The sequence below is a fragment of the Cricetulus griseus genome, chromosome 2, assembly GCF_003668045.3.
Source record: "Cricetulus griseus strain 17A/GY chromosome 2, alternate assembly CriGri-PICRH-1.0, whole genome shotgun sequence".
NCBI classification, from domain to species: Eukaryota; Metazoa; Chordata; class Mammalia; order Rodentia; family Cricetidae; genus Cricetulus; species Cricetulus griseus.
Window position 1 is genome coordinate 129852294 of NC_048595.1, and position 14495 is coordinate 129866788.

The window sequence follows — 14495 nt, forward strand, 5'->3', positions numbered from 1 at the left end:
ATTGTTAACTGAATTATTATCTAATCTTCTGAAGTTGTAATTATCAGAAAACTTAGAGAACTTTGTTTTAAAATAAGAATTGCTGCTAATTGTTTGCCTTTCCTTCCTTTCCTATAGTATGTCTTTGAGTGAAAGACCAAAAGAAGTGAAGATCTCTGGAGTGGAACAAACCTTTAGAAAGCTTTCACAGGAAACTTACAGCATGAAGGAGGCCCTCAAGTCCAGCTCCAAGACTAATAATGTGGTATCAAGTACCCTGGTTAGGGAGAAGAACCCAAACTACCAGCTTTCTCCAGTGAAATTCCCTGCTGCTAACAGAAATAAAGATTGGACTTCGCAGCAGCAGCAGCAGACCTCCATCAAAAACTACTTTCAGCCATGCACCAAAAAGAGGTATGTTGTCAGTAATTCTTCAACTGTGCCTCTTAAGATAGATAATTGTAGAATAGTACTTTCTTTAGCTGTTCTGTTGAAATAGTGGAAAGCCTATATATATATATTTTTTTAATTTATTTATTAGTTCTAGTTAGGGAACATGCTTGTTTCACATGTAAGTCCCTTCTCCCTCTCCCTCCCCTCACCCCCCACCCCAGCCCTATATTTCTGTTTTTAAAGATAATATTCTCTCTTTCTCTCTCTCTCTCTCTCTCTCTCTCTCTCTCTCTCTCTCTCTTCTCTCGTGTGTGTGTGTGTGTGTGTGTGTGTGTGTGTGTGTGTGTGTGTGTGTGTGTATGTGTGTTAGAACTCTTATGGAGGTCAGAAGACAACACCCAGGAGTTAGTTCTCTTTGCACCATGTGGATCCCTTGGATCAACTACAGAATTAATGTCCCTTATCAGCTGAGCCATCTCGACAGCCCAGTGATTCTGTTTCTGAGTTCATTCAACCTTAGTTTTGTTCTAATCTCGTTCACTAGGCCCATTAAACAGACTGCACTTCGTTTCTTTATCTCCTCCTACTTTAACCTTTGTTTTGTATGTTGCCTTCTTTAAGAAAGATTAGCCAAACCTAATTTCTAGAATCATCTTTCTCGTATTTTTTTTATAATAATCTGTCTTGCAAGGTAAAAAGAGTAATTTACTCTGTTGTAATCCTTACTTCCTCTCTGCCTGTTCAGATCTCTCTCTCTCTCTCGCTCTCTCTCTCTCTCTCTCTCTCTCTCTCTGTGTGTGTGTGTGTGTGTGTGTGTGTGTGTCTCAGCATGCATTGCAACCAGCTCTGCACTTAGATCTTTGGCAACCTAGAAAGCAGAGAACTTAGTATGAGTCCTGAACTGTTGTAAAATTGCATAAACAAAAGTATTTAGTGTTTCCTAAGTGAGTAATATGCTGTTGTATAAACTACCGTTAGTGACATGGCACATAGTATTTACAGTATTCAGTTGATGGTATCCTCTAGATTTAGCCTGTTTGACTTAATTTTCTGATACTAGCTCTCATTAACCCATCAGGTTATTGTCCCAGATATAACTTTAATTGCCCATGAATTTCCTACACTGCTACATAAGCTGCTGCCTTCTGCTGATGGGTCCTGTGTATTTTTATATATTTCTCTTTTCCTTCACATTGGTTTATCAACTGATTCTACATTAGCAGAGAAGACAGGGCTCTCCATATGCTTTAACCATAGGCTCCATCAGTCCTGTCAACACAGGAAAAAGATAATGAAGCACATACCATTCTAAAGGTTTGATTTCCAGTGATACTGTTGATAGTCAGAAGTAGGTTGTGGGTGAATAGTAAATACTGAGAAATTAACAAAATTCCTCTCTCTGGTTTATTTTCTTTTGAAACCTAAGGGAAAGGGATGAAGAAAATCCAGCAATGTCCTCATCCAAATCATCAAGAATGGAACTATCTTGTTCTCTTCTAGAACAAACACAGCCTGCTGCACCCTCACTTTGGAAAAGCAAGGAGCATCCATCTCAGAGTGAGCCTGTGGACAAGGAAGCAGACAGATCATTTGTGGGTGATAGAGACATAAAACCCAATGGGAAGACTCTTGCCAGTAAATCATTTTCCATAGAAAATCTTGGACCAAAAAAAAGAACAATTGATTTGGCTATAGAAGAGGAAGTACTGGAAGAGTTACTCAAGAGTACAGAGCCAGAGATGGCAGTTCAAGTGAAAGTTGAAAAGCAAGAGGCGGATGTCAGTGTCAGAAAAAAGCCAAGGATGGATGTAGAAAGGAATAGCTACCTTAATGGTGACATGGTACCAGAAAGCAACAGGATAACTGTAAGTAACAGTTTATTTATTTATTTATTTATTTATTTATTTATTTATTTTTGTTTTTTTTTTGAGGTAGGGTTTCTCTGTGTAGCTTTGAAGCCTATCCTGGCACTCGCTCTGGAGACCAGGCTGGCCTCGAACTCACAGAGATCCGCCTGCCTCTGCCTCTCGAGTGCTGGGATTAAAGGCGTGCACCACCAACGCCCGGCAGTAACAGTTTATTTTATGAGACAAAATCTCGTGTACCCCAGGCTGGTCTCAAATTAGTCAAGGATAACCTTAAACTCCTGCTTTTATATCCTGAATGCTGGAACTACAGTCCAGATTTTGTTTTGTTTTATTTTTCGAGACAGGGTTTCTCTAGCTTTGGAGCCTGCCCTGGAACTCATTCTATAGACCAGGCTGGCCTTGAACTCAGAGATCCTCTTGTCTCTGTGTCCTGAGTGCTGGGATTAAAAGCGTGCACCACCACCCAGCTACAGTCCAGATTTTATATCGCTTTCCTTCTTTTCCTTAAATTGTTTCAAATTGATCCACTGCACACCATGAATATAGACCTATGGAAACGTGGTTGTCATTTGAGACACAGACATCTTTGCTCTTTGCCTTTACTTCATAGTCCTCAATGTATACTTTTGTTATACATTTGTTCAGAGTTCCTGTCACTCATGTCATTAGAATCCAGATAGGAAAACACAAGAATTGTGCACCATGTACCTACCCATGGACACCACTAAAATAGTGTTTTGTAAAGCAGCAAAAGCCTTTCATTTAATACTTAAGGGTTTTGTGATAATAATATCAGACAATATATTTTACTGTGGTATGTGGTTTTGTAGCATAATTCTTTTATTCTTATTTTACACTTTTAAAACTACGACAGACTGATAGAAGCAAGAGTGCAGTGAAACCACTGACCTGACCACTCCATAGGTGGGGAAAGATTCTTATTGTAGATATGAGCAAGAGAATAACCAAAGGCAATTTGTGGGATGTGAAGTGAACAACCAGCCGTCAGTCAGGCAAGGTTTCTTTATTCAGATACACCAGCCAAGCGCAGGCCAAGCAAGGCCAGAGTTAGGAGGAGAGAGCCGGGAGAAGGGCCAAAAGAGGGGATGGTCCACGTGTCCGCAGTCCCTTAAGAAGCCTTCCTGACGTCACCTTAGACTTCCCCTCACCCTGCTCTCACGGGCGTGTTCAGGCATACCTGTCCTGGTTACCTGGGGGCGGGTCTACCCTGTCTCCCTACAGTGGGAGTCCAAAGCAGCCATCGCTACCTCTCTGGAGCTGAGAGGAGCCTAGCAGACAGGGATATCTCTCTGAAACAGAGAGAAAATAAACTGGAATAGCCTGGGAGTTTAGGGTGGAAGGGGAGATGTGAAAAGCCAAGATGCTAGTGTGGGGGCTTTGGTACGAGTAACAGGTACAAGTTAGGGAGCCAGGAGACTCCTGGAGGCTAGCATGGGCCTTTGATATGTAACCAGATGCCCCATTTGCCTGACTGCAGTAGGACGAGATATGAGAAGTAAGTGGTTCCTGTTGGCAGAAAGAAATCTGTTTCAAAGGCTCTTGAGGAGTGCTGCCTATGGATACTATAGTCCAGCCAGAGCTGAGCCTAGATTTTCATCTTGAGATACCGCTGCTTTGGTCATGGTGGAGAGTGGCATTGGTTCCCTTTGGACCTAACAATGACATTATAAATGAAAAAAAATATAATGTAGGAGTTAAGAGAGAGTGAACAACAGTTAGGATCTATTAAAAACATCACTATATTCTAGTACTAACTTGTTTTTAGTATGAATCTTTCCAAAGGACTTTTTTGTTTTCATTGTACAGTGGTAAGGACATTTTATTTTTCTGGGAGGCACAGGCAGGCAGATCTCTGTGAGTTTGAGACCAGCGTGGTCTACAGAGTGAGTTCCTAGCCAGCCAGGGCTGCACAATAAGACCCTGACTCAAACAAACAAACAAACACCTTTTATTGTAAGGTAATTGCTGATTCTCTTTATATGAAAGAAATAGTATAGAGAGGATCCATGTACCCTTCAATTGTTTTCCTAATTACTTGGACAGCTTGATACAATATAGTATCACGAATGGGAGTCCTGCAGTTACTCAGTATGAGAGACTATTGTTCATTTGATTTTCTTAAACTGTTTTGAGAATTTATCTTTGTAAATGCTTTACAATAAAGGAAGGTGGAACAACAGTTTACTGATATTCTACCATCCCAGCCAAAAATAGTATCTTCTTTATAATTTTTTTTGCAATATTGATCAACTATTAATGCAATTTTCTGGCTATGATTTTATAACTTTGTGCTGTGTTTATATTTTGTTGGATATTCTCTAAGTATATAATTTATGTATTTTCAGGGGCACAGAACGTTTTTAACGTTTTTTATAAATATTATTCATCACTCCTGTGAACAGTTTTTTGTTGTTGTTGTTATTTTTAGCAAGAAGATGAAACAGAAAAGAAAGTTGAACTCAACAGAGAATTACTGTGGTCGACAAAAGATGAAACAGTTGTAAGGAAATTCTTATTTTATTCTTACAAATGTTTGACTTAAAAGGATTATCATCATACAGATTTCTGTCAGGTTACATTCTTACTAAGTATTTCCTTGTATAATTCTGTTCCATTCATGATTTTTGCCTCTTCTGGAAAGAGATTATGTTATGTCCATGAGACAGTAAGGAGCATAGAGAAGCTTAGGTTTAACTCTTTTCTCTGTACTGCATAGATATTCAGTCTCAAACAATCCTTTTTTTTTAAGGATTTTTTTTAAATCATTCTTTAAGAGGGCCATTTATTTGTTTGTCAATGACCGAAGCTTTTCTAGCAGGGTCAGGGTCGTTGTGTATATGGTAATGGATATGTGATACCCGAAAATTCCAAAAGAATCAGAACAGTTTTACTTAAGGATCTGATTACATTCCATTATTATCAGATGAGCCTTTTGGGGTGGTTTTTCTTTTAATTCTTTCTGACTACACTTAACCTTACATATATAGTTCATTAATTAAAAAAATTAATAGCGGGGTGTGGCCTTTGCCTTTAATCCTAGCACTAGTAAGGCAGAGTTGGACTCTGAATTTTAAGCAAGGCCGGTCTATATAGCAAGTTTCGGGTTAGCCAGGACTATATAGTAAGACCCTTTCTCAAGAGAAGAAAAAAGAGCTAGGTTGTGCCTTAATGTATAAGTATTATGTTGGATTAGATTAGAAGTAAAAGAAATTGCAGATCCAGTCTGTGAATTTTAAGTCATTATAGTTATAACTATTAACAGGAACTATTACAGTCAATACATTTTGGCCGGTGAGAAGTAAGTTTATTTCTGTAGTATAAAAACCCATGTTTCGAGATTCAAGGAACTCTTGAATCATGCTCGTGCTTATTTCTGCTCACGGTAGTGTTTCCCTCTAAAAAGTTGGTGAGATTCCTGAAGGAGTCATGGTCAGTTGGCAAGAACATGGTGGATAAGGCAGAACTTCATAGCTCAGTGTCTTCGTTGATTGTTTGGTGTGCAGTTAGACGTAGTTGTGGAGAATTGAGACCTTTCTGTCTGCCCGTGATAGCTGTAAGCATTGCAACTTTGAGTACATCTCATCGGTTTGCTGCACTCACTTCTTGGATGCTGTGGTTTCACTAGGAATTAAAAAGCTGTACTAGGTCAGGCCAGCAGCAGACGACCAGTGACCATGGCCTTTTTTGGGTGCAAGTTTGGCTTTGGTGAATGATCTACCCTGGAGATTCTCAGTTCATCCAGTGAAATAATCATCACCGATTGTTGTGTATAGTTCACTTTGTGTTGTATATCACTATCTGATTAAGAAATGGTTTGTTATGTGGAATAAGAGAGGATGATATTCAATCTGGCATATTACTAGTATTGCTCAGCTATGGAGGCACCCATTTAAGGAGCTTTTTCACCTTTCCAGTTTGCTTCCTATGCTGAACGATAATTGAATGGTCCATATTGAATTCTTCAACCATTTTGCCTGTAAATTATAAGAGCTCCTTCAGTGATTGCTCTCAGCTGGTCATGTTCTCTGATGGCTGGCCACCACAGTCCTCATTTTCAAGGCTCTTGAAGTATCACTGCATTATATGTTCATTAGCAGTTCCTAACTCAACAGACTCAGATTTGCTTTTTGTCTAACATACAAAATAAAGTAAATATAAAAATAAGCAGGAAGTAGTAAAACATTAGAAAAAACATAAAGCAGAAAATGTGCACCACAATTTTATATTCTGTAACCACATTTGTAAGAATGTATTGTAGCCAGAACTCCAGAGGCAGAGGCAGACAGATCTCTGTGAATTTGAGACCAGCCTGGTCTACAAGAGCTAGTTCCAGGACAGTCTCCAAAAAGCCACAGAGAAACCCTGTATCGAAAAAAACAGAAAAAAAAAGAATGTATTGTAATATCAAACAGCAGATTTTAACAGTGCAAAGTTGCACTTAACTACCAATGTGATAGTAAATGACATAAACGAAGAATCTCATTGAACAGATTATTAATGACCATGTGTATTCATTCAGAATTGGTTTCTAGATGTCATAAAAATACACAGTAGGTGGGAGTTTATAGAATGGAATATTTAATAATCCTGATGCACAATGTTAATGGGCAGGAAACAGATAGTGATGAGATATGTCAGGAGAATATCTACAAGAAGGAAGCTTGCTGTGAGGTACTACCCAAGCCACTAGGTAAAGAATACCATAAGAATGTAGCCTTCTTTTCTAGGTGGACATGCTATCTCGGTTTTCAATGCTATAGCTCTCCTGAGTAATTTTCTGGTTTTGATCCCAAATACAAAGTTCAAATGCCAGGAGCAACTCTGTTTTCCTTTGGGTACTTGGACTTTTCCTGTAGATCTCTAAATGACAAGTTATTTCCCTTTTCTTCTCTTTGTGTAACCATTTAATCCCCACTTAAGAACAGTGATGAACTTCCAGACAGCAGTGAGCAGCTTCCAAGAAAAGTGCTACTAACTGAATTTAGGTCACTGGTGGTCAGTAACTCCACTTCCAGAAATCTGTGCATGCTAAATGATTGTGGTCAACTGAAGAATTTCAAGAAATTCAAGAAGGTAAGTGTCTTCACAGACTGTCTCAAAAGGGCAGTGTTCGGATTGTTGTCAGAAACACACTAGCACTAAATACAAATAAAAGGAGTGTTTGATATTTGGGTTTCTTTTTACATTTTAAATTAATTTATTGTTTATTGTGTATTATGTGACAGCTAGAGGACAACTAGCAGGCGTCAGTTCTTTCCTTCCACGATGTAGGTTCTGGGGTAGGAACTCTGTCAGGCTTGATGGCAAGTACCTTTGCCCACCGAACCATCTCACCAGCCCTTAAAAGTGTTTTGAAAATCTATGTTGTTTCTTCTGTTTCAAACACTTAAGAAAAAAGATTGCTTAAAAAAAAAAAAAAACACAAGCTATTATAGACCGTTTAAAAAACTTATTTAATGATTACTTAGTTCTGAGAGTGCCCTTTTCCCCAATGTTAGAATTAATTAGGCTTTATCTCCAACAGCAGGGTCCTCCTGGTTCTAATGTTGATCTGTGACTACCTGAAGGTTCTTCAGCTCAGGAAGTTATGAAAATAAGGGATTTGTTTAAATTGTCAAATTCAGTAGTGAGATTATAGCATTTTTATTATTGGTATAATATGTGTGGAACTGCTATTCTATTAGTGTCAACCTGATATATGTATACAGTGTTTACATAATTTCCCTTCCCTTTACTCCCTCCAGCTCCTCCTATATCTCTCCACTCCTTTTCAAATTCATAGCCTCTTTTTTTCCATTATTATTGTTATACACATACAAATTGATATGTCATCACTACCTACTGAGTTCACTAGGTGACACTCCTACTAGGTACTATGAATGTAAGTTTTCAGAAGGGAGGCTTCTAGGTCAAATCCAGCTTAATTCTTCCAACTCCTGTGTCTGAAGTGCATGGTATCTTCAGCAGCAGAGACTTTAACCTCAGCTTCTAGGAGGCAACCAAGGGCAATGGCAATATTCTGTATTATTTTGAGAGTTGCTTGGACTCCTCTGACAAATCATAATGAGATTTCTCATGCCTAGCACTGGAGTTTTTGTAAAGTCTATGGCTCTTAGGGAGAACATTTTCACTAATGAAGTATAGCTTCATTTTAAAAAATAGACAAACACACACATACACACACACACACACACACACACACACACTCTACACCTGGAACTTCTAATCCCCCTGTCTCCACCTCCTGTGTACTGGGATCATAGGTATTCACCAACATGTCCAGTGCTGGGATCAAACTCAGGTCTTCACCTGTACTAGGCAGACACTGTGGCTCCAGCACTGTTGTTTGTTTTGTTTTCAAACATTTACCTGGTTTTTATTTACTTATTTATTTTGTCTGTAAAGAGATCCATATGCCACAAAACATGTGTCTTGAGGTCAGAGGACAAAATGTTGGAGTTATGTGTCTCTCCTAACACTATATGAGTCATGGGAAGTGAACTCATGTTTCCAGGCTTGGTGGCAAGCACCCTTACCCCCGGGCCAGTCCTATTTTTGTCTTTTGAGATGAGTCTTACATGAAGTATGAGCCGGCTTGGAATTCACCATGTACCCAGGCTTGTTTTGAATTCAGTATCTTCCTGTCTTAGCCTCTCAAGTGCTTAGAATAAAATACAGTGCTTTAAACTAGAGTTTGTTTTCCATGAGTTTCTTTGATTGCTAGATAACAAACTAAAGTGATTTTTAAATGAAACCTACAAACTAAAACTATGAAGTTAAAGAACTTGTGTAAGTCCTAGTTGTATATCTAAATCTAGATATAGTAATAGCTGGAAAAGAAAGGGTGAAAACAGATGGGTCTGCCACAATTTTCTGTGTCTCATTTCTACTAATATAATATGCACACCTTTGATATTTATACACCACTTACACTGTTTGCATTTTAGGTCTTTTACAAATTAGTTGTCTCAGCTGGGTGGTGGTGGTCTACTCCTTTAGTCCCAGCACTTGGGAGGCAGAGGCAGGTCGCTCTCTGAGTTCAAGAGCAGCCTGGTCTACAAGAGCTAGTTCCAGGACAGCCTCCAAAGCCACAGAGAAACCCTGTCTCGAAAAACCAACCAACCAAACAAAAAAATTAGTTATCTCTGTTTATTAATATGCCTAACCTTACTACTTACTATTTCCCAGGTCATGTTTCCTGGAGCAGGAAAGCTTCCACACATCATTGGAGGATCAGATCTCATAGCTCATCAAGCTCGAAAGAATACAGAGTTAGAAGAGTGGCTGAAACATGAAATGGAGGTTAGCAGGAGGCCAGGCCTCACCCTCTGAATTGCACTTTAGCCCTTGTGGCTCTTATTTTTTTCTTTTTAGTGTGGGTGGTATGTATGCATTTGTAAGTATGTGTGGGGGTGTGCATGTATTATTACCTACTTCATTTGTATTTACTTACTTTTGAGGTAGGGTTTCACACTGAACCTGGAGTGCTGGCTGGTGAGCTCTCATCTTCCTGTGTCTGTCCCCCACTGCAGAGGTTACTTGTGTGTGCCTAGCTTTTATGAGATTTCTAGGACTCTGAACTCAGGCTGTCACACTTGCATTTCATGCCCTTTATCCACAAAACCGTCTCCCCAGCCCCAATGAAATTCTTATTAGCAAACTTCAGTGACTTTAGTTCATTCATTTAGAGAAATTATTCCATTACAAAGCATTACGATTAATCTGTATTTTCCATACTTATTTTAAGAGAATTATAGCTTAAAAAGCAAGTGGAATCTAAATAGAGTAATTGTAAATCTTGTTATAAAGGGGAAATAAATACTGAAACCACAAAAATACAAGTAAGAAAGCATGGCACTGAAAAGGCTGGCTGTCAGGGCACCTGGAAGCACTTTCTTGTAGATCAAGGTGTGAGCGAGGGTCCTTTCAATATCTGATCTTTCTCACAGTTCTCCTGAACACTATCATTTTCCTATTTCCCCTGTAATTTCTTCTGGAACTTCCAGTAAAATTTTATCAAGTTTCATTTTGCTTGACTATAATTTTGGTAATTTCTTTGGATTGTTATAAAGTTTACTGTTTCTGTCTTCAACAGTAATTGTTTACATCCAGCCACGGAGTTTTAATTTGGACTTGGATCCTTTCATTGCTGAAGTCCTACAGTGTAGTATCCTACTGTTTCTATTTTCTTCCCTCTTTTTAGTTCCTCTCAAGCCCCTCTCTCAGCTCTACATCTGGACGTGGACCAGTCCCCTAGAGATTCACTTAGCACAGCTGTTAAAATCCAGGATTCCCAGCCAGGCGGTGGTGGCACACGCATTTAATCGCAACACTTGGGTCAGGAGGCAAAGGCAGGCAGATCTCTGTGAGTTTGAGGCCAGCCTGGTCTGCAGAGCAAGTTCCAGGACAGCCAGGAGCTATTACACAAAGAAACCCTGTCTTGGGAAAAATAAATAAATAAATAAATTAGTACCCTTTGTCCTGAAAGCTTTAAGATTTTTTTTAGAAAAATGATATAAGCAGCTTTTTAACAATTATTTTTTGCATTTTTTATCTTCCTATGTATGTTCTGCTACTGTAGAAGAAATTACCAAAAGAAGAGATATGATTTCATTTTGATGTTTCACAATATGCATAAAAGAAATCCACTGTTCTGCATTTTATTATTATTATTATTACATTTAATTTATTTTGCCTGTGTGTATGTATGTATGTGCACTTGTGTTCTCACACATGTGGCATGCTGCAGTTCTCAAGTATAGGTCAGAGGATAACTTGCAGGAAATAGTTTTCCTCTTCTTGGATGTCACACATATGATACATACATAAATAATTATGAGAGCCAGAAGTTGGTGTGTATTGTAAAGAATTTCTGTAGCAGCTAGTTTGGGGTGGTTTGTTGCAACTGTTCTATTTAAATTCAGGAGGTTCAGAGCCATTGTCAATGAAGTAAAGACTATGTTCCTCATTTATGAAGTAGGCACTGAATAAATACTGAATAAATTGACCTTGAAAGTGACCAGATGTGGGGAAAGAGGAGAGGGAGTGTTTTTCTGGGTAGAGGGAGAAATTCGAATAAAAACAGAAGGAATGGAGGAGATTCTGTTTGTGGCTCCATTTTGATTAACAAAACAAGCACACAATGTCCACACAGAGGCATGAAATGACTGGGAGAAGCCAGATTTAAGAAGGTTTGCATATTTTAAGGATCAGACTCAAGAGTTGTTTTGTCTTTGGTAGATAGAAGTCATGGGGTTTTGAATGGCATGTGATCGGATCACACTGGACTTGAGAAAGGAGCTTTTGTTGGGGACTTTTCCTGATCCTAACTCTATAAGGTGCTTTAGGAGCTTGGTGAGGTCTGTTGAAAATGATTGTGGCCAAAAGCTCCTCTGTCCTGATTTAGAAGTAAGAGAAAGGAAGACCTTTTGCCTGTAATGTAATGCTGCTGTGTTTGAAGACTACATGGTTATTGCATTTTCAAGCTCACTGTCACTAGAATCAGGCAAGGACTATGGCTCAGAACAAGTTAGACAGAATAGAGTTAACATATAACTAGGACTCTTTTTAAATCCACAGTTCAAAACTTATTTTGTGGTGTGTGTGCACGCGCACGTGCGCATGCATGCACATGCATGTACTTCCATACTATTGCATATGTGCAGAGGCCAGAGGACAGTTTCTTGGAGTCTATTTTCTCCCTCTATCATATGGATCCTAGGTATTGAATTCAGGTCATCAAGCTTGTTGGCATACACCCTCACTCACTGGGCCATCATGTTGTTCCTAAACCCTAGTTTTAATGAAGCCCATGTACCATCATCATTTTTAACCCTAGAGCACTAGACTTCCTGGCAAAAAGAATATTTACAAACTCAGTAAGCTAGCAATGTCACATTGGTTGTTTTTGAAATTGACTAGACAGTTGTTTCATTACAGCACTTTTGCAGTAATCTTAACATGAAGTTAAAATAGTGGGGTCAACTGAATGGGAGCGATTACAAAAGAAAAAACATGATGGATATGGAAATCTGGAGGATAACTGTATAATCAGAACAGGTACTTTACTGAGCAAATGATTAACTTCTGTTCACTCTGACAGGTACAGAGACAACAAGCGAAAGAAGAGAGTCTCGCTGATGATCTGTTTAGGTAAGATTTGACTTTGCTCTCAATCCTGCTGAGAAATGTCCATATAATTCAGTAATATTCATGACAATCAAATAGTTGTTATTCTGTTCTTAGAAAACACACCTAATCTCTTCACATAAAGAAGTTTGGTTTTTAACTCATGTATTTTTATTACTTGAGCACATATTAGTTGAATTTCCTGGCTAAAGATTTAAGGTTGATTTAGTTTTATCATAAGATGTTTAAATTGTTCATGGTGTTATCTAGGCAAATGGAGGTTTCTAAAGTATTTGCATTATCAATATGTGAGGTTTTTGTTATAGTAGGAGTAAATGAACATATTTTGAAACAGAAAAATAAGGATCCAGACAATTTTTGAGTTTTAAAATGACAAGTGGATGGAAAAGGTTGGATGAGATCAAAAACTGATTTGTTTGGTTTTTTTGTTTGCTTTGTGGCAGATTTTAGAGGAGTTGCTAGGAGTGATCATAATTTAATATATTTTGAACATTTCTGAAAACCCAATAAACATTGTAAATCTATCAAATAGTAGTGAACTACTGTATCAGGTAGACACTGGCAAAGACAGAGTAACATTTTTCCCAACTTAGAGTACACGGTGTCTTAATCTTTAGGGTTTTTTTGGTGTTTTGTTTTGTTTTGTTTTTAACACATTTACTCCTTGTATATATTCTGTTGTTGTAATTTTAGTGCTTCATATGAATTTTGTTAATGATGATGTTTTTACCATCTATTTATTTAAGCAGCACCGAGGGATAAACAGAAACAAAATTGTTAATCATCCAACTTTAAGGACAACATTGATAGTCTTGTGTGCTTGCTAAAGTGAAGCCCTTTAATGGGTTCCCTTAGTGAAATGTTCTTTAACCCAATTTTTTTTTTCTTTGCAGATATAATCCTAATGTAAAAAGAAGATAATTGAACTTTGTAAAGGAAGCTATAGAAACACATTTCCTAGCAAACATTTATTTCAGGCCAACTGGGATATGTGAATATAGTACATAAAAATTATAAATGCTTTAAGGCTTCAGCTTATTAAATAAAGCGAATAAACCCCATTCCGTTTTGTGTGGTAATATTGCCTCTGGGGGCTTTGTTACCTTGTCTTTCATGATATTTTCATTTTAAATGAGTTTCTTATTAAATAATTACAAAAGTCATAGTGCCCAAGATTCTGAAACTGCATTAAGGGTAAAGACCAGAGTCCCCTTCTACTAGCTACTTGGTTTCCTGGGTGGGGATATATCTATATCTATCTATAAATGATACTTACTTCCTTTGAATCATTCTTGTTCAAATTCCTGTGCATAACATTTTTCAGGAATTACATGTGTAATTACCATGTTCATTTTCACTTTAGAGTAGAAGATAATATACATATCAATGTAACTTTTTCTTTTCCATTATTCTGTAAGATTCCCTAAACTAATATGACCAAAATGAAATGACTTCAATGGTGAGAACAGCTCCCACATCTTAGTACAAGAGATTGAGGTAGTATGCAGGCTTCACACTGTGGCTACATCACACCAAAAAGAGATGGACCCGTTTTTGGTGGTTTTACTGAGCATAATGACTCTGTCTTGCCTTCTTAAGATTCAAGTATGCCTGTCTGTAAAGTTAAGGCAGTGAGCTTGTCTATGATAACAAGAAATAGATTTTTTTCCCCAAATATTTTAATATAGAGAAGTGGATCTCAATTCTGATTATATTTTGTACATTATGTTCTAGAAAGTATAATGAGTCTTATATTATAAACTGAAAGCTTTCTGGTCTGTGGAAATTTTGCCTTCCTAGCAATATTACTTTTTTTAGGTAGAATATAACACAGGAGTAGTTAAGGCGCGAATGTGTGCGTGCGTGCGTGCGTGCGTGTGTGTGTGTGTGTGTGTGTGTGTGTGTGTGTGTGTGTGTGTATGTGTGTGTATGTGTGTGTGTGTGTGTGTGTGTGTGTGTGTGTGTGTGTGTGTACAATTACATTTAAGCTACTTTCTACCTTTGACCAGACTTCAGAACATACTTCATTTTATATAGATAAGTTATAAATATCGTGGGCTTTTATTCTCATCCTGTATTATACTT

The 14495-nt window shown here is 38.0% G+C and overlaps 1 protein-coding gene across 3 annotated transcripts in view; it reads left to right on the forward strand.

The window, feature by feature from the left end:
• Nbn (nibrin) overlaps positions 1-13471 on the forward strand; it is a 34775-nt gene extending 21304 nt beyond the window's left edge. For all 3 annotated transcript variants that reach the window (XM_027403560.2, XM_027403562.2, XM_027403561.1), the window contains 7 exons: positions 118-393; positions 1799-2237; positions 4690-4761; positions 7182-7334; positions 9450-9563; positions 12364-12413; positions 13304-13471. In XM_027403560.2, coding sequence (XP_027259361.1) covers positions 118-393; positions 1799-2237; positions 4690-4761; positions 7182-7334; positions 9450-9563; positions 12364-12413; positions 13304-13331 — 1132 coding nt within the window. In that variant the 3' untranslated portion in view covers positions 13332-13471. The remainder of the gene's footprint in view (positions 1-117; positions 394-1798; positions 2238-4689; positions 4762-7181; positions 7335-9449; positions 9564-12363; positions 12414-13303) is intronic.
• Positions 13472-14495: the final 1024 nt, after the last annotated feature.